The 18,749-nt window shown below is 34.5% G+C and overlaps 1 protein-coding gene across 2 annotated transcripts in view; it reads right to left on the bottom strand.

Annotated features, from left to right (window-relative positions):
- LOC130903723 (uncharacterized) overlaps positions 1-18,749 on the bottom strand; it is a 47,648-nt gene that overhangs the window by 12,628 nt on the left and 16,271 nt on the right. For both annotated transcript variants that reach the window (XM_057815962.1, XM_057815963.1), the window contains exons 13-30: positions 18,242-18,647; positions 17,985-18,163; positions 16,004-16,330; positions 15,641-15,937; positions 15,278-15,574; positions 14,961-15,160; positions 12,868-12,945; positions 12,448-12,525; positions 12,267-12,344; positions 9,849-10,022; positions 9,707-9,794; positions 8,550-8,696; positions 8,255-8,445; positions 7,902-8,171; positions 6,576-6,645; positions 5,298-5,495; positions 2,383-4,858; positions 1,408-1,691 (exon numbers count right to left, since the gene is read on the bottom strand). In XM_057815962.1, the coding sequence (XP_057671945.1) occupies positions 1,408-1,691; positions 2,383-4,858; positions 5,298-5,495; positions 6,576-6,645; positions 7,902-8,171; positions 8,255-8,445; positions 8,550-8,696; positions 9,707-9,794; positions 9,849-10,022; positions 12,267-12,344; positions 12,448-12,525; positions 12,868-12,945; positions 14,961-15,160; positions 15,278-15,574; positions 15,641-15,937; positions 16,004-16,330; positions 17,985-18,163; positions 18,242-18,647 (5,838 nt within the window). The remainder of the gene's footprint in view (positions 1-1,407; positions 1,692-2,382; positions 4,859-5,297; positions 5,496-6,575; positions 6,646-7,901; positions 8,172-8,254; positions 8,446-8,549; positions 8,697-9,706; positions 9,795-9,848; positions 10,023-12,266; positions 12,345-12,447; positions 12,526-12,867; positions 12,946-14,960; positions 15,161-15,277; positions 15,575-15,640; positions 15,938-16,003; positions 16,331-17,984; positions 18,164-18,241; positions 18,648-18,749) is intronic.

Below are 18,749 nucleotides of genomic sequence, written 5' to 3'. Positions count from 1 at the left end.
CTTATTTGCTAAAATCTTTCGTTGGTGGACAAAAACTTTCTCTTACGTTACTAGTGGATAGTTTTTTTTTGTAATATGTCGCCAATTACTGCTTTTTTATTTTGTTTATTTGTATAATTTAGTTTTATTAACGTTTTTATAAATTCAATAATTAATATGATGTGTGTAATAATCGGTTTGATACAAAAACTAAATTTTTCCTCAAATTTTCGTTTGTTATACAATAATGAATCAATTAATTAACAACACGATGATAATTACGATGAAAAACAACATTGATAACCACTAAACTAGGTAATAAAAAAGAATTTTTTAGTTAGAATACTGTGAAAGAGGGTATCAAAATATGGGGAACACTATGAACAGAAAAATGGAAAAAAATATTTGTAAACTCTTGTAAAAAAAATTTATGATCAACAGATGTAACAATTCTTAGCGGCAGATCGATTCTTTCTGTAAGAAGCCACGGCAGTGGTATAGTATTAAAATATTTTTTCATAAATGTTCTTGAAACTAATTGGCAAATGTCTGTCGCACGTTCTTCTTCAAGCTTTTGATGTATGTAGTTAATCTTAATTTTTATCTCTTTTTATTTTATTGAAATGAGTATTGTAGAGTTCAAATTTAGTTCACGTTGTCTAAGGTATTACTTAGAATGAAATAGTCAGTTCGATGAAAACGATATAAAGTTTAAAACAAAAGAAACAATAATGGATATATAAACGTAACAAAATAAAATAATGGTTTATCCACACGTCTAAGTCTGAGACTCGAGCGATCAATCGTTTTTACGTCTTTTAATTCCTTAAATAGAATAATACGTCTTTTCCAGAAACCGTACGTTTTCGGAATCACAAAATATCTTGAACAAGCAGTGCTCAATTCTTCTAAGCAACTAACTAACTCTCGCGCGCTTTCCATCTAATTTTATATTATATATCCACTCTTACGAAGAGTTCGTCGTGATGTTGTCTTTTGACATAAAAAACTACTTGGGTACTCAGTTAAAGTTGAAAGAATAGAGATGGGAGAAAACGAAAAATGATAACTATGTGAATAAGAAACGTAACTAGAAATTTTTAAAATTTGAAAAGATAATTCCCCACAGTATCTATGTTTACAATAATTACCAACATTACCGATCCGAAGACAAGAAAAAATATTTGCATAGTCAATAGACACAAGAACAACAATTACGTCCAAAGGAAATAAACCATCATAGTAAATGAAGCTGAAATGAGATTACAAGCAAGATATCTTGTAAGAGTTCCTCTTGGTTTCCAATATCAATAATTATCATTTTATTTTATAAAGCCGTTTATTATTATAGAGTTTGTATAGTGATATACATGTTAGAAAAAGAAAAAAACAAAACTATGAAAAAAATTCAATTCCAATAATACTTACCATCAGGTTCTTTACTAGTACCCTTTCCTCTATTGGGATCGCTGCATGGAGAACATTGACACGGATCACAAGTACAAGATATTAACGAAGATTTCACTTTCGGTACTGCCGGGTTTGTAGACACAGGAATTTTGGATCCTTTGAGTGAATTCGGACATACACATTTTATCGTAGACACTTGATAAATTTGTTTTTCGTCTCGGACTTGAAGTTGTCTTGTTGAACAAAGATCCCTTATAACGGGCGTACACAAGCAGTCGATGCATTCACAATCTAAGCGATGCCTTGAATAAAACATTTGTTGAGGTAAAATAAATTTCACTTCAATTAATAAAAGAAATAATTTAATAGTCCATCATATTAAACTATGTGGAGATGCAAGAAATGAATCATACAAAAGTTGTACGGAATCAACCAAGTCTTTTGAAAGAAAATTAGGAGAACCCATCAGGAATCGAAGCTGTGAAAGAAATCCACCAACTAAAAGAACAGGTTCGTTAAAGAAGATCAATCGGTTTATTCCTTTCACTGTCTACAGTTTAATGGTGAGATCTGGAATTGACCACACTGATATTGATAAAGAGTTTATGGTAAGAACTTATTCTAAATTTTATAAAACAAAAAAGCCGCGAACATCTGGTACAATCTGTTTAACAAATAGAGGGAAATATTTCACTGGTCAGAGTTCCCAATTCTGAAATCAATGTTGATAAGTAAACTGAAAACGTTGCAATAATTTCATTGCCACTTTAAATCGTCATCAACTGTATCAAAATTAATTTGTTCTTCAGAAAAATTAACTGTATACGAGTGTTGGTAACGCACACTGTATTTTTAATTGTAATTGGTTTGCGTGTTATATTTTTTTTTCATTGGAGGCCATAATTTTTGTTGAGAAATCTCATCAAGTCAAATAATATTTGACCAGGTTAATAACTTCGAATCCACAAATATAAAAACTGAAAAATAACTTACCCAGAACTGAAAATGTCTGTTGCTTCCGGTTCTTTTTTGTATGTAGGTTTGAATACGTCTTCAATACTAATTCGAGATTTTTTAATTCGACTGCCACCTTCAATTTTATTTATTCTACATTGTTCTCTGGTAGGACATATTAAATTATCGTAGTTCTTCTTCTTTGAGAACGCGTTGCTTGTATACTGGCACGGATCTTCACAGGGATCGCATCTACACGTTTTACATTCACAGTTTTTAGGATGAGGTTCTGTTTGAGAGGTAAAAGTATAAGCTTGTGTTGGTTTCACTGCCTCCCCTTCGCGCTGCTTTTTATTCGGATTTCCACGACAACTACATAGTTTAGTATTTGAAATTTCAGGCTCTAAGTTGCTTGTTATTTGTTTTCGTTTTTCCATAATTTCCGAAGTGCAAATGATACAGTTGCATGGTCCAGCGCATGTACAAGGACTGATTTCCAATTTGGAAGAACGTTTTTTTCTAGGTCGCGTAGCGTCTAAAATTTCCGCGGATGATGGCATAGCTTTCGAAGATAATTTAGATACTAAATCAGGTACTTCCGAAGACCCTCTCTTAGATTCTTTACTTCCTTTTTCAATTTTCACTTTTGCACTGCCTTCAGTACTGTCATATTTCTCGATCGGTGCATCTGGACGAGCCGTTCCTTCTGGCTGGATACTTTCAATTGTTCTTATAAGTCGTTCCGAACTTTTCACGTATCGACCTTCTGAAGGTACTGCCTCTGGATGTATTATAGTATCACCTAGACGACTAATACTTTCTTTTAGATGGATACTTGCACCAGGTGTTTCTTCTTTACGATCTGCACGTTCAACGCTCACTTCTGGGCGTATCATTGTTCCGTCTGGATGTTGAATGCTTCCATCTTCACGTATTCTACTTCCTGAAGGTTGAACTTTTCCGTCTGCAGTCACTATTGTTCCATCAGATCTTAAAACAGTTCCTTCTTTATGTACTATAGATCCATCTGGTCTCATAACGCTTCCGTCTTCTCGCACTATACTACCTATAGGATGTACAGTACCATCTGGTGCTACAACTGATCCATCTGGTTTTATTATGCTTCCATCAGCTCGTACAATAGCTCCGTCTGGTTTCACCATACTTCCGTCCGGACGTATAACCGATCCATCTGGTCTTATAATATTACCATCTTTACTTAATATACTTCCTATAGGTTGAATAGTGCCGTCTGCTGCTATAATCGTTCCATCTGGCTGTACTTCTGGCTTTTTACTTGATGTTTTACTTATAACTTCAAAACCAGATCGTAAAATTTTACCGTCTGGTGAAACCACACTACCATCTGGTCGTAAGACACTTCCATCAGGTTGAATAATACTACCTATTGGATACACACCACTATCTGGGGCTACTATTGGACCATCAGCTGGTATCTTACTTCCTTTCGTATGAATAGTTCCATCAGTTGAAATTAGTGTTCCATCTGGTAGTAAAACACCATCGGGCTTTACAATACTTTCCACAGGGTGAGACTCATCGATTCCTTTTTGGGTTTTTTCGAACGAATTTATATCAGTTGCTCCAAGAAAAACGCTTCCAGTCGGTATGACGGGTTCATCTTTTGTGACGATTGTTTCATCAGGTTGAACAACTGAACCATCTGGTTTCATACTAGAGGTTTTCAAAATTTTTTCGTGTTTACTTAATACCGTTCCACTCGGCTGTACAGCACTTCCTTTTGGAACGACCATTTCATCTTTTGTACCAACTGATTGTTTTATAATAGCATCTGGTCTGAGAGTACTTTCATCTGGACTGTAGCTTTGCGCATCTGATGGTTTTATAATAATATCTGGTCTGATATTACTTTCATCTGGACGTATTACAGTGGCAACTGGTTGAATTGTTTCATCAAAACCCGAAACACTACTAGGTTTAACGGTAGAGCTATCTGGTTTCATACTAGAGCTTTTTAAAACTTCTCCATGCTCACTTAATACCGTTCCATCCGGCTGAAAAGTACTTCCTTTTGGAAATATTGTTCCATCTTTTGTCGTAATTGAGCCATCCGATCGTTTTATTATTCCATCTGGTCTGGTAATACTTCCATCTGGACCTACTGGTTGAATTGTTTCATCAGGACCTAAAACACTGCCAGGTTGCACAGTCGAGACATCTGGTTTAATGCTGGAACTTTCCAAAATTTCTCCATGTTCACTCAATATAATTCCTTCTTTTATGCTACCCTCTGGTCTGAGGGTACTTCCATCTGGCTGTACTATAGGTTGAATTGTTCCATCGGGTCCTAAGAAACTGCCAGGTTTAATAGTCGAGCTACCTGCTCTGAAGCTAGAAATTTTTAAAACTTCTTCAGGTTGCAAAATACTTTCATCTTTTCTACCATCTCCTTGACTTGCAATACCATCTGGCCTGAGAATGCTTCCATCTGAACGTACTATAGAACCAACTGGTTGAGTTGCTGGGAGAGAATCTGAGTAGATAAAAAAACATTATCAACTAATGAGAACTGCGTAAAATCAATTATTAATTCTGATTAAAGTAATAACGAAGAAGGAAGCTAGTTTGCAACTAATAGGAAAACACTTGACAATGAATGAAACAGATTCTTAAAAAACAGGTACGTTAAGTGTATAAAAAATTATCCTAGTTAAGGTTCATTTAAGACGATTAGAAAAAACCATTGAATTAAAATTTAGAGAAAAAGTTTAGTTGAAATTAGAGAGACGCCATTAAATTTTTAGTAAATCCTACTTAATGCTTGTTTTGAATGATTCCATATCAAATGATAGCAAAATCGCCAAACAATTATTTGCTTTGAAAAACTCCAATTTCGTTTCGGATTTTTCAATTTAATGTCATATAAATATAATGAAAAAAATTTTGATAGAAAAATTCACGAAAAGTCGTACCTGGGATTTTGTCTTTTATACTTTTCACTGAAAATTTATCTTGTATCATGGTTTCCGGAATGTTTTCTGAATATTCTGTAGAGACTCCAATTTCTTTACATTCACAACATTGACATGACTGATCTGCTGGGAAAACTGTCGACTGACATCCACAGTCAGCGTTTTGACTTGAAGCGGCAATCTGCGATTCTTGTTTATCTTCGAAAATATCATTTTAAGGAGAGGTTAGAAATTTGATATATGATTGTCATATCTATCACGTTTTAGCAAATACTTCTAAAGCTAGTTATACGGTATTGAGCTGTAAAACTGAACATCCAATCTTTCTTTACTTTGATGTCATCAACAAAATTTTTACTGAGAGTAGAAACATGTACTTCCCTTCCAACTATTTCAATAACAAACTGATTAAATTAGGTTAGGTGGTAACGTCAAATAGCTATGTTTGGACATTAGTGCATGTACAAGCAGACAACTTAGAATTGTTCCTCCAAAGCAAAGTGTTTTCTACACTCAGTTCAGTGAACAATGTCATTAAGTGAAGACGTCAATGTTTTTGCCATGTACGTGTACTTTCAAAATAGAAGAAAGTCAAGAGAGTCCAAGAAGGAATGGTGGGTGCATTCTTTTATTAGCAGGAAAACAAAATCATAATGTTTCTTGGTGCTTAGGAACTCGACAAACAACCAGATATTTTATTTATTTGGCTACTGCTGCCCAAATTTTCCCGGTCACATCTTTTCGAAAGTCTTCTTCTTGAATTCTCGTTCATATTTTTGAACTGTCATGATCGCAAAATATCACGACACACATAGCTTGAATGCCGTCCCTCAAATGACATGGTGCGACTCTCGACAAGAAACCTACACACAACTTGGATGTACCTCAGTTAGAGCGTTGATAGGGATACAAATATATATGAACCACTCAATTCGAGGACTATAAAATATCAGACTCGAGTTCTAAACGATGATCTTAGGTGTTACAGGTTTTCTGCGGTTTTCCTGGAACCTGGTGAAGCGGTTAAGAAGCTAAATGGCTGATAATAATACAGCTGCAGCAGTAACCACCTACTAGCTTAATGCGAGGAATCGTTTATTTGGCGTGCCTCTTTTTTAGGTTCTTTCAGCTACAGCCTAGGAGAAAAGTACTTCCTATACCATTACCAAACCTAATATATCTTTCTCTCACATAAATAATGTCTATGCAGTACAGCCAAAACTCACACCTGGTGTTTTGCTTAAAGATAATAGCAGGAGAATTGATTTGTTTTCTTACCTGCTTTAGATGGCTTAACAGTCACAGCTGCTTCTTTCTTCTGTTTCTCTTCTGGACTAGTACCAGATTGCTGACGAATGAATCAAAATTTAAATAAATAAACTTCTACCAACTTTTAAATAATTTAATGTGGGAACATTTCTTGATTGATAAATTGTATTGGATTTTTAATTATAACTCGAATTAATTTATCCTACTATTCATCTCAATAACTGTCAATCTTTTACTCTTTCATCTGCCTAATATTAATACTTCAAATTCGTCATAACCTGGTCAAAACACGTTATTTTTAATGCTCTGTATTAAATTGGTTCCACTTCGTCTGTAAATGTGAACGTACCATACCAGTATACGTTATGAACTTTACTATGAGTTTTCCTTTGTTTTCCTCATACTTCCATAATCCACTGTTTTCTCATTTCCCTCTCCTTCTACTAATACCAAGAATTGGGATGCCTAGTCTATATCCATCCCATCTTCTTGTCTTCACTAGTCCATGGAGGTCTCTAGAATTGTAGAAAGGCTAATGTTCTAGATCAAATCCTAAGATGTTTCTCCGTGTGTAAATGCCACCTGGACAGTTGAAGTGTATCCTAGCTTGTTCATCAGTTTAAACTAGACCTTATGATTTTTCCAAACATTCTAAATTAATAATTTTTCTGTTAAAGAAAAGAGCTCAATAGTTTCTTTATTATGAGAGCGAATTTTTGTTAGAAATGCCTACAAAAATGTAATTAAATCAAAGATTGAGTTGCTTCTTAAATTATTTCGTATTTCGATGTCTTGTTGCCAAATTGTTCACTCCTTAAAACAATTTTCCCAAACGTAGAGCAACCTCTAAGAATATTTCTTGTGGTAATTCCAAACAAAACGGATTTTTTAAATTAAAACAATTTGTTGCTTCAGATTTTTGTTTTTCTGTGAATAGTCCTGCTATGAATAACTATGATTTATTCATCCTGAGTATAAAACTTCTGTGAGATGTACTGGTACTAATGTTTATAACATTTTACAATATCCCATGAATCCTTCAACAACTTCTATTAATTTATTATACAAATTTAGGCGCTATTACAAATTATTAATATTTCAATGCCTGCTTTTCGTTCTTTAAGACGCTATGTTTCTTATTTCAAAACAAAAGATGTATTTTTACTTGGAGTTTTTTCTAACATTTTGTATTATTCACTAGAAAAATAATAGTTCACCACCTACTATTATGTTAGTTTTTTACGACTAACAAATATTTCCAAGTGTTGCTTGTTATATAATACTTTTTTTAGTTTTATCCCATTGAAGAGTAATTGTGGTTTATAAGAAACTTACTTCTTTTGAAGTGGTATCGGTAAACGTTTCTTGATCACTAGTGGCTTCGTTTTCGGTTGTGACTTCTTGCTCAGATCGAAGATCCAAAGTGCATTCAGCTTTACAAACCGTTTCTACGGGAAGAGTAGAGCTGGCTATAGTAGCTTTAGTATCGTCGTCACCTACAGATTTCGAAGTTAGTTGAACTTCGCTAGTCTGTTGAGGACTTGTCACTGACAAATCTTCAAAACTAACTGGAGTTTCTTTTGTAGTAACGCTGAAAGGGATAGCCTGAAAAATTAAAACAGCAAATGATATTTTCTGAACTTATAAACGCTCTTCTGAAACATTTTCCTTTATAAAACAGTACTCACTGTTGCATCTTTCTGCTTTATTGTATGGGAAGTAGTTTTCTCCAACTGATCTATACAATCACAAGCTGCCGCTGACTTGGTCTCAATTATCGTTCGAGTTCCTTTTTGGGATACTTCCGGTACATCGGTCGTAATTCCGGTATCGCGGGGATAAGCCCCTTGTGTAGTTGCAGATTGCAGTATGGGTTTAGCTAGATAAAATTATTAAATTATAACATAATCATAGAACATAATAGAATTAGTTGATATCAAATTCTGTTATCATAGCAAACTTTTCAATTAATGTAAATGGTACCTAAGCTTGTAGGGGTGTTAAAAGCTCCTGCGCAAGAATCTCCTGTTTGTGGACATTGAAAAACTGCCAACAATTTGTCTGTTTGGGTATAAGGATATCGTGAACTAGGATAAATGATATAACTACTTGTCTCCAAATCAGATGTTCCTGTAAATAAAAATTCATCTTAGTTTAAAATAAATATACGAGAGCAGCCTGATAAGTACCAACCGATGACGTGAGTATTACAAAAACAATTTACTATCACATTTTTTGTTGACATGTCTGCCCGATCGCACTCTTTATTTTGTTTTGACCGCGCTTCCATCAGTTTCGATATCGATTCTGGTTTTCGGAAAGAGTCCAGCGTTAGCAAACAGCCTTTGAATGTTATTTATAGTAACTTTCCTTCGATAGCGACCACGAAAAATTGTTTTAATGAGTTTTCACGTGGTCGTATGAAGTTTTTTGACGTGCTACATCCAGCTGTTCCTAATCAGATACCACGGAGTATAATGTGACGAAAATCCACAAATTCGTTTTGGCAGGTGCGTGAGATAGTTGAGACAGTAGACATTTCCAAATATAATATGGGTCATATCCTGCAAGAAATTTTGACTGACTCCAAGAAAACTACAAAAAAGTATCTGACGAAGTGTAGCGCAACTTGAATTGAGTTTTTGGATCGTTTTGTTAAAAAAAAGTTAAAAAAATACGGGCGAATGTGCTTCAAAGAAGGTGAAGACTTTCTTATCTCACCAGAATGGTGAAAGCTACCGCTTCCTGGGTTTCCTAAGGTATGATTTACATCTACTACCTGGAGAAGTGTAACACAGTCCCAGAGGTGTAATATACAGAATTATTGGGCCGAAATCAACAAAAGACTGCCCCATTTCCCAAATATCTGTCAACGCCACATCTAAATTAGTCGCTTTGAGCTACGAACTGCTGTTCTAATTTTTGTTTCCAATGTTAAAAATGTCAGAAAATTTAGTCGAATGAGGAAGTCATCACCGCCTCGGAGGCCTACATTGCAGATCTCGATAAAAGGTAATTTTCACATCGTTTAAAGAAGCTGGAGCATCGCTAGGTCAAATGTGGAATTTTCGTTTTTCTCTTGTGGGTTGAGAGCTTATCGGACCACCCTTTTACATAAATTTGTCATTAGACTTATTCACCTCTGGAAGACGAAGCCGTTGCGGGATTCAATACTTGCCCTTCGATTCTTCCCGATCTTCCATCTAATTCATTTATGTGAGTTTGAACCTAGAAATTATACTCATTTTAGGTGGAATTTAATATTTTTCTTTATCGGTTTACTTCTAAATCTCCGTCAGGAAGATAATTCAAAGTAGTTTCGATAACACCCGAAGGTCCTTGTGTCTTTACTTCTAAGTTTCCTTCTTTAACAGTTGTGGTAATCAGATGCATATCTGTTTTAAGTTCATCATCCAGATTGTCCGTACGCGTTTCTTTATGCTCACCTGTATATAACTGAAAATGGGGGGAAATGTATTGTTAAGAGGAGAGATTAACCATTTTTAGTAATACCACCAGCATCTAGTAACAAAATATTCACTAACCTATAACCAGAAAAATAGAAAATGTGTTTGCTCATTTATGGAATAAATTTTGTTATTCCGTGTACGAGGGTGGTTTTACGAGAAAGTAACTTCTCATAAATTGGCAAAATTTTCGCTATGGTGATTATATTGGAACTTTTTGCGACATTTCTGATGTAAGCTATTGAAATTTTATACTTTTTTCGTAAATTTGATAGATTAGTGCAAATCTTATACACATGAACTGATATTTTTACCGAGAAAATGGTAAAATATCTGAAGGGAATGATTTTGCAAGACTATCTTGTCTTGGTTAATTTTAATTAGAGGAAAGGTTCGACCAAAAGCTAAGACGGCCAACATGCAATTTGTGTATGGATCTAAATATATGAAAAATCATGTTTTGACTGATCGATTGATTTATCATCCGTCAATTTTCATCTTTCAATTTTGTAATTATGCTATAAATTGAGGACTAATGAGTTTCTTGGGAAAAAAGAATGTTAAAAATTATGTTTTGCCTAAAAAAACTTGTCTCATCCACCGTATCCAGCTATTTTAGCTCGATGGAAAACCATACCATTTCGGGGAAATGAGAGGTTCATGGCAGACTAACATAAATTTGCGGAACGATTATTTTTAGGATTTGGTTGGTGGTTGCAGCTTTCAACTATGTCTAGCAATTTGTGGTGATGTATTATTGACCTTGTGCTTTTTTGCTGCGCCCTAGCAACTTTAGAACAGCTGGTATAATACAGGGTGGGCTATAAATTTGGGCAGTATTGTAACCGGTCTAGCATAGGAACCGTGCGGCTCCGCGCTTCTTGGAAATTTGTTGAAAAATGAAAAAAATTTTCATATATAAGTAACTTTTGAAAAGTTACTTTTCCGTCAAATCACTGTTTCAAGTTAGCCTAGACCAGTTCCAAACAAAATATTACGTTACCATAGCAACGAACAATAACTTATTAGAAGTGTAAGTGTAAAGTTTGACGTCAAAAAAGTAAACCAGACTTACGCAATAAATTAAAAGAAAAAAGATGTCCACCGAAATTGCGAAAATCAGAAAATTGGAGTATGGAGCCAACATCAAGTACCTGTATTTAAAAGGGTTCAGAGGTAAGCAGATTGACGAAGATATACTTAATACCCTTGGTGATCAATGCCCTTCGTATGCGACCGTCAAAAATTGGACTTTAAGCTTTAAAAGAGGTAAATTTTCCATTGAAGATTATGACCGATCGGGAAGGCCAGTTTCTGAGTCAGTCCCCGAAAATATTGATGCAGTTCATGACATGATTTTATCAGACCGTCGAATTGGGATAAAACGAATATCTGAAGCACTGAATATTTCATACGAACGCGTTCATCATATAGTTCACGTCAATTTGGACGTGAGAAAAATGGATCCCCAAATGTTTGGATGTTGACCAAAAGCGTGCAAGGGTAGAAGCATCGCGTTCGATCTGTGCTCGATTTGAAAACGATGTAAACTTCTTAAACCGAATTGTTACTATGGATGAGACTTTTGGATGGATGGTACATTTCTACGATCCAGAAACAAAGCAACAATCGATGGAATGGCGACACTCTGGTTCTCCAAGACCTAAGAAGTTGCGTGTCCAAAAATCTGCTGGAAAAGTTCTTCTTCTTCGGTTTTTTGTGATCGGAGAAAACATGATTGATTTTTTGGATAAGGGTAGAACAAAAACTGGAGATTACTATTCGAAATTATTGACCACTCTCCGGGAAGAAATTGAAGAGAAAAAACACGGAAAGCTATCCAAAGGTGATGTGGTTTTGCAGGATAACGCCCCTGCACACAAATCTCATGTTGCCATGCAAAAGAATCGTGATTTAGGATTTGAATTACTAGAACAACTCCCTTATTCATCAGATTTGGCTCCGTCCGACTATCAACTCTTTCCTCAACGGAAAAAAAGTTTAAAAGATCGTAAACTTTTTTCCAACGAGGAGGTAATAAAAGCTGTAGACGTCTGGTTTGCAGAGCAAGAAGAAACATTTTTTTGAAAGGTCTAGAGATGTTGCAGGTTCGCTATAATAAATGTATCCAATTAAGAGAATATGTTGAGTAACAAAATATTTTGACATTGAAATTTTATTTGGTTCTATAGTAGGCTGAGAATTTTTCAATATATCCTCGTATATAACTTACCTTTTCGGCATCCGGACTTCCCATTCGAACATTTAGAGCTGGATCTATTCCTGTCATTTTATCAGTGGTTTCTATCGTCTACAAAGATTATAGTCTTTTCAAAAATATCTCAACATAATTTTCAAGCCATAAGAAAAAACCTTTTAAAGATATTTGGTTTCAATTATTTTATTAAATTTACCTGAGCGAATGCGTCGAATGGTTTACCTAACGAAATACCAGGACCGCTCTCACCACTCATCTGATTGAATTTTCCAGTCTGTTAAAAATAAAATATAACGTAAAATTCTTATGAACATTTTTCAAAAACAGTTGTTTAATAGAGTAGTACTAAGTTGAATATCAACTCTATTTCTCTGGCCTACACAGTAGGAGTGATGAAGATGTACGGTCCGGAAAACGTGGTTTTTATTTTTTTTGAAAGCAATATAAAATAAGATATAATCTTAAATTAACAATACATTTATCATAATACTTTTTCAACTGTAAGGATTTCGGTAAAGCAAATAGAAAAGCGGATGTCGTATTGGATAGATTATAAGAAAATAATTGCTTCGGAGAAGAAAATTGTTTATAGGAAATAATATTCATAATATTTTACCTGCTCATTAATCGCGCATGGTCTTCCAATAATAGAACAAGGACCATCTGCGCTGCATGGTATACAATCAAAATTTTCCTGTCAAATAAACAAACAAGGTTAATATAATGAAATACATAAATAATTTTTCCTACGACCACTTATGAAAATAATAGATTGCACACTCATTTTTACCTAAGTAGTTTATTCCAGACATGTACTAAAAAATAAAAACGTACATGTATTCAAATGCTTCTTTTTCTTATGTTATATATAGTCTCGAACGATAGAGGGAATACGCGAATACAATATGAATCTGGCTGGATGCGGAAAAACAAAAGGCCAAATTTAAGAAGAATGAAGATAGACACTATGATTTATTGAGGTTATATTAGTTGTAAAAAACTTTACATTTTACTTTTATAACGTGTCAGAAAAAAATCATTAATCATTATTTGATTCTTGTTAGATATCTAATATAGTTACAGATAATTCATTGTTCTGTTGGTTCTTTTTCTGTTTTTTAGTTATAAAATATTTCATAATCAATCTTTTCGTTTTTGTCACTTCTACTATTACAAAATAAAAAATGTTTTGTAGAACTTTTCAGCACACGTATTTATATACTTCCCAATATCTGTGTGATATTGTTTAATTGACTTTCTTATTTAAAAAATACGTTTTTTTGAAGAATTTTTTACGTGGTCGTAGGAAAAATAGTGTACACAACTCGTTGGAAAGTGTAGTTACGTAAAGAGTGCGAAATTTCAGTTAACTTTCGCTTTTGAGATTTACAACTGAGAAAAAGTTGTACCATATAATTTTTAATAATTTGAGTACCATCTCTTTGATTGAATCAACCAAAATAAATAAGGATGGGGAATGATATAGCAATTAAATATGTTTCTATTACTTTTTCTACCAATTTTATAGATATATGGGAGATATTAAGATTTGAAGACAATTTTAAAATATTTTTGGGTCAACTTCTCATCAAGAATGTAAACTTTTGACACCAGCATGAATAAAATTAACCATATTTCATTGGAATCCATTCATTATATTCACAATTATTAAGAGGTAGGACTTTAGTTTACAAAAATGTTGTATGCTTGAATTTTTGTATATTTAAAAAAATATATTTTCGCTCATATGGCGATCCCATCTATTTTTATCCTCCATGAGAAGCCTGTTTTTTGCAAAGATTTTTCAACCATATGCCTAGTAGAAAATACGACTAAGAATACTCAGGCCATAAAATTTCACTTTTTATGAATATATCTTTGGTATTGTTTATGGCTAAGTGGTCATAGGGCCGTTGTGCAATACATGAAGCTACTTGAAGGCCAATGTCATTGGGAAAGCTAATAAAAAACACATGGGCATACTATATCACTTGCTAATATGTATGAACCTCACACGTATGAGTACTGGTGACTCACGGATAACGTGGTGGCATTTTTTTACCCCCTTCCCCATACAACAATGGAATTTTGAATCATCTAATATGCCAATGACAACAGTTTGATTAGAAAAACAGAAGACCCATCTATGTGTGCTTCAGCTTGTCTCATGTAGATGTTTCTCTCCATCCTTGCGGCGATAGTCGTGAGAGATACACCATTGGTTATATCAAAGATAGGTTCTGTGTCTATTGGTTGTTTTGCTGATCCTTATTTGGTGAGCGTAGTTATTGTTCTTGTTGTCTATGTAACCGGACAACCAAACAAGCAGGACTTTGCTTCTATCACATACCGTTTCATTAAGGACTTTTCTGCACCCACCGAACAGTTTGAAATTACTGTATTTCTATGGCGGATTCGGTAGAGAAAAATATTTTGTAGTGTCCTCCGAAGAAGTCTACTCTGGTAAAACCATTCATCTTGGAGCTATCCGTGTATCAGGTGGCTTCAAATTTCGATGTGGCTCATTTATAAATCTGTCCGAAAAATTTTTTCGAAACGTTCCACTTTAAAATACAGATACAAAGATATGAAATAAATCATTCTTGACGATAATCTTTCAATATTACTTAGTAGATTCATTCTGAATTGGTATTGAAATGGTCACGAACATTTATTACTCCATGGTATTTATGAAAGACGTATACTTACTTTATCTCCAGCTTTCATATATTTATTATTCGATTTTGGATCAAAGGAACTCTTTTTTTTCTTAACGCATGGTTCTCCAAACGGCGCACACGGAGATGATGGTTTCTGTTTGAGTACTTTGCTCTCATTTTTTTCCACGCAAGGGGTTCCTTCATCTGCACAAGGAGGATTATCAAGACCTATGCAAGTACTTCTAGTTTCTGTGAAAGTATCGAATGAATAAGAAAATAATAGACACACTCAATCTCGTGACAGTCTGTAAGCTGTAGTATGATTTTCGATTATTTCTATACACAAGGTAAATAAGAGCTGCTTACTGGGTTCTGTAGATGATGGTAAACTCTCTCCATATGTACTACTCAACGGTTCTGATTCTTCTTTATCTCCGCTCAAACCAAGATCTTCAACCAACAGCTCTTTAGGCTTATCTGGCTTTTCCCTAGTTTTGCTGGAACAGGGTATCCCTATTTTCCAGCATGGTGATTTTGATCCTGACACGCTAGCTTTCGGTTCACATATTTCACCTCTCGTACATGGTTTTTCATACGGTTCACAAGGTGGAGAGTCTTCTTCACTGCATGTTGGGAATTTCATGAGCTTTTGCTGAGTAGTTTCTTGAGGAGGTGATTAATCAGATTGGAAATCTATTTCTATACATAAGGTAAATAAGAGCTACTTACTGGGTTCTGTAGATGATTGTAAACTTTCTACATATGTATTACTCAACGGCTCTGATTCTTCTTTATCTCCGCTCAAACCAAGATCTTCAACCAACAGCTCTTTAGGCTGATCTGGCTTTCCCATAGTTTTGCTGGAACAAGGTATCCCTATTTTCCAGCATGGTGATTTTGATCCTGACACGCTAGCTTTCGGTTCACATATTTCACCTCTCGTACATGGTTTTTCATACGATTCACAAGGTGGAGAGTCTTCTTCACTGCATGTTGGGAATTTCATGAGCTTTTGCTGAGTAGTTTCTTGAGGAGGTGATTAATCAGATTGGAAATCTATTTCTATACATAAGGTAAATAAGAGCTACTCACTGGGTTCTGTAGATGATTGTAAACTTTCTACATATGTATTACTCAACGGTTCTGATTCTTCTTTATCTCCGCTCAAACCAAGATCTTCAACCAACAGCTCTTTAGGCTGATCTGGCTTTTCCATAGTTTTGTTGGAACAGGGTATCCCTATTTTCCAGCATGGTGATTTTGATCCTGACACGCTAGCTTTCGGTTCACATACTTCACCTTTCGTACATGGTTTTTCATACGATTCACAGGGTGGAGAGGCTTCTTCGTCGCATGTTGAGAATTTCATGGGCTTTTGCTGAGTATTATCTTGAGGAGTTGATGATTCAGGTTGGAAATCTATTACGAATTTCGAGTGAAACTTTCATTTTTGCTCGTAGAAAAAATTTTAAACATCAAAATTGTAGGCAATTTCATACAAGTTAAAATTGGATTTCGAAATTTAAAATTTAACCCTCAATTTTTCGAAAACTTTTTATTTGTGATACAATTATCAGAAACCAAGATAACAAAAATCGAAGTCAAAATATCTTATAGCTTTCTGTCAAACTTAGGGCACTCTCATTTTCGTTATCTGGGATTTACACAATCGTATTGCATTTTCTTCTTCAAAATGTGTAGCTTCTGATGGTCTATTCTTTCATAAATTGAAATGGAACTTCATATTATTAAAATATTGACAATTTTTTTTAATGTTATCAATATACCTGATGCATAAATATTCAAATATTCAATGTCTGGATTTAAAATTGAGTGTTGATATTTTTTTCTACTATTTTGATGCCTACAATTTTTTATACGATCCAAAATGTAAGAAATGTCATCATAAAAGACTGAATTTTCTAGCGTCCTAAGCTGTGCTTTCAAGCTGTCGCAAGCTTCAGAGGGATTTAATAGAGAAATCAGAGAAATGATTGAGATACATACTTTCATGATGTATCTCTCATCTCCAAAAAATCTGATTTTCTCCGGATTATGGAGATGCAACTTTTACGAGGGCTGCTGTTTAAGTTTTGAGATATGGCAACAATGATGTGAATATGTCGAATCTGACATTGTCATCATAAAATGTGACATTTATTTTTAATGGGAGTGTACCCAGAAAGTGATGTTGAGTGCTATTTGAGTTTTTTACAGATACTTGAAATATTTATCTTGGTCAAACAATGGAATTGAATAGCGAACATTTTAGTGCGATGATTTTCTATGAATTTTTGGATTAAACCAATCGCAGTGTACGGATCAACTCGCTTTGACCTCTGGTGATGGAGCACCATCTCGAACCACCATGTTTAGCTGGTTTTCCGAATTCAATCGCGGTCGCACTTCGCTAGAAGGAGAATTTCGTAAAGGAAGTCCAAAAATGGCTATTGTTTGACAATCGCTCAAAAAAAGCTACTCGTATAAAATTGTTGCACAGAAATTATGAGAAAAATTCAGCCATGGTTGTTCAGAAGACATCTATAAGATCGTGCTAGCAAACGATAATCGACTGTATGGGTCTTTCAAGATGAGCCAAATACAACAAGCATTTGTTCGCCAAAAAAATCAGAGAAACCAATCTCCACCATGACAATACGAGCTCTCACATATTAGATGAAACAAAAATATTTTTCAACAGTCAAAATATCGAATCAATGGGTGATCCGCCGTATAGCCCTTGTTTGGCAGCCAACGATTCATTCTTATTTTCCCAGATCAAAAATAATTTGCGAGTTCAAACGTTTTTCTAAACCTAAAGAAGCGGTTGGATAAAATGGTTCCAATTCAAAAGTGTATTGATCTTAATTGAGAATATTGTGAAAAACAATGAAGCCATATCCAATTATAAATATTTGTTTTTATTTGTCGATCTCAAAACTTAAGTAGCAACCCTCGCAGCAACATTTTATAGGCTTAAGTTTATAAAAGCGAAAAAAGACTCTGTGTATTTGCTGACAAACTTGAATCAGTTTTCTAATGAAAATGTATCTACGGTATGCTAAATCCGTACCTTGCTTTTTGTCTTTAAAACAAGGTTTTCCAATATCTGAACAAGGCGGTACTTCTAAGTTCCGACAAGGCGACACTTCAAATTGTTCACAAGAAATATATTTACTTTTCACCTCTTTTACACAAGGTATATCCTGATCTTCACAAGGGGGGTGCTCAATGTCTTTACAATTGGAAGTACTGTAAAAGAAGTGAAGATGATAAAAAAATAGAAGAAAAAAGAAGCATGGAGACTTATCGATTGATATGTTAACTCACTTATTGGTTGTAGTCTTATCTTTTGATGCCGTATCTTCAGATTTAGCTGGACACACAGGAGTCTTGACCATATAACATGTTAATACGTTGTCAGTAGGGTCTCTAAATATTCGATTATACGATTCGAACGTTTCGTAATTAATTCCTTTATCAACCATCGATGGTATAATTGCGAATCTGGGTGGGTCATAATTGATTTTTTTATCTGCAGTTTTAGGATCTGTGTATTGGTTTTTCATCGATGGTTTATCGGTACAAATATGATCTTCTCGATATACAGATGGAGAGTTTGATCGTTGACGTACATCTTGTACGATGTTTTTACTACTTTGATCTTCTATGACGAATGTTTTTGGGACGGAATATAGTGTTTCTGTGGCGTTGTTTTCCTCATTGGGCAATATATCTACAGAAGAGAGTTCGTAGTAGGATGAAATTACAATCTACTGAATGTTAGTTTTTTTTTATTTTGGAATATTTTCACTTTTGGTACTTCAGAGGTATGTGT

This window comes from Diorhabda carinulata, chromosome 2 (genome assembly GCF_026250575.1).
Source record: "Diorhabda carinulata isolate Delta chromosome 2, icDioCari1.1, whole genome shotgun sequence".
NCBI lineage: Eukaryota > Metazoa > Arthropoda > Insecta > Coleoptera > Chrysomelidae > Diorhabda > Diorhabda carinulata.
Note: the sequence above shows the minus strand (reverse complement) of the source record. Positions and strands in the feature narration are given on the sequence as shown.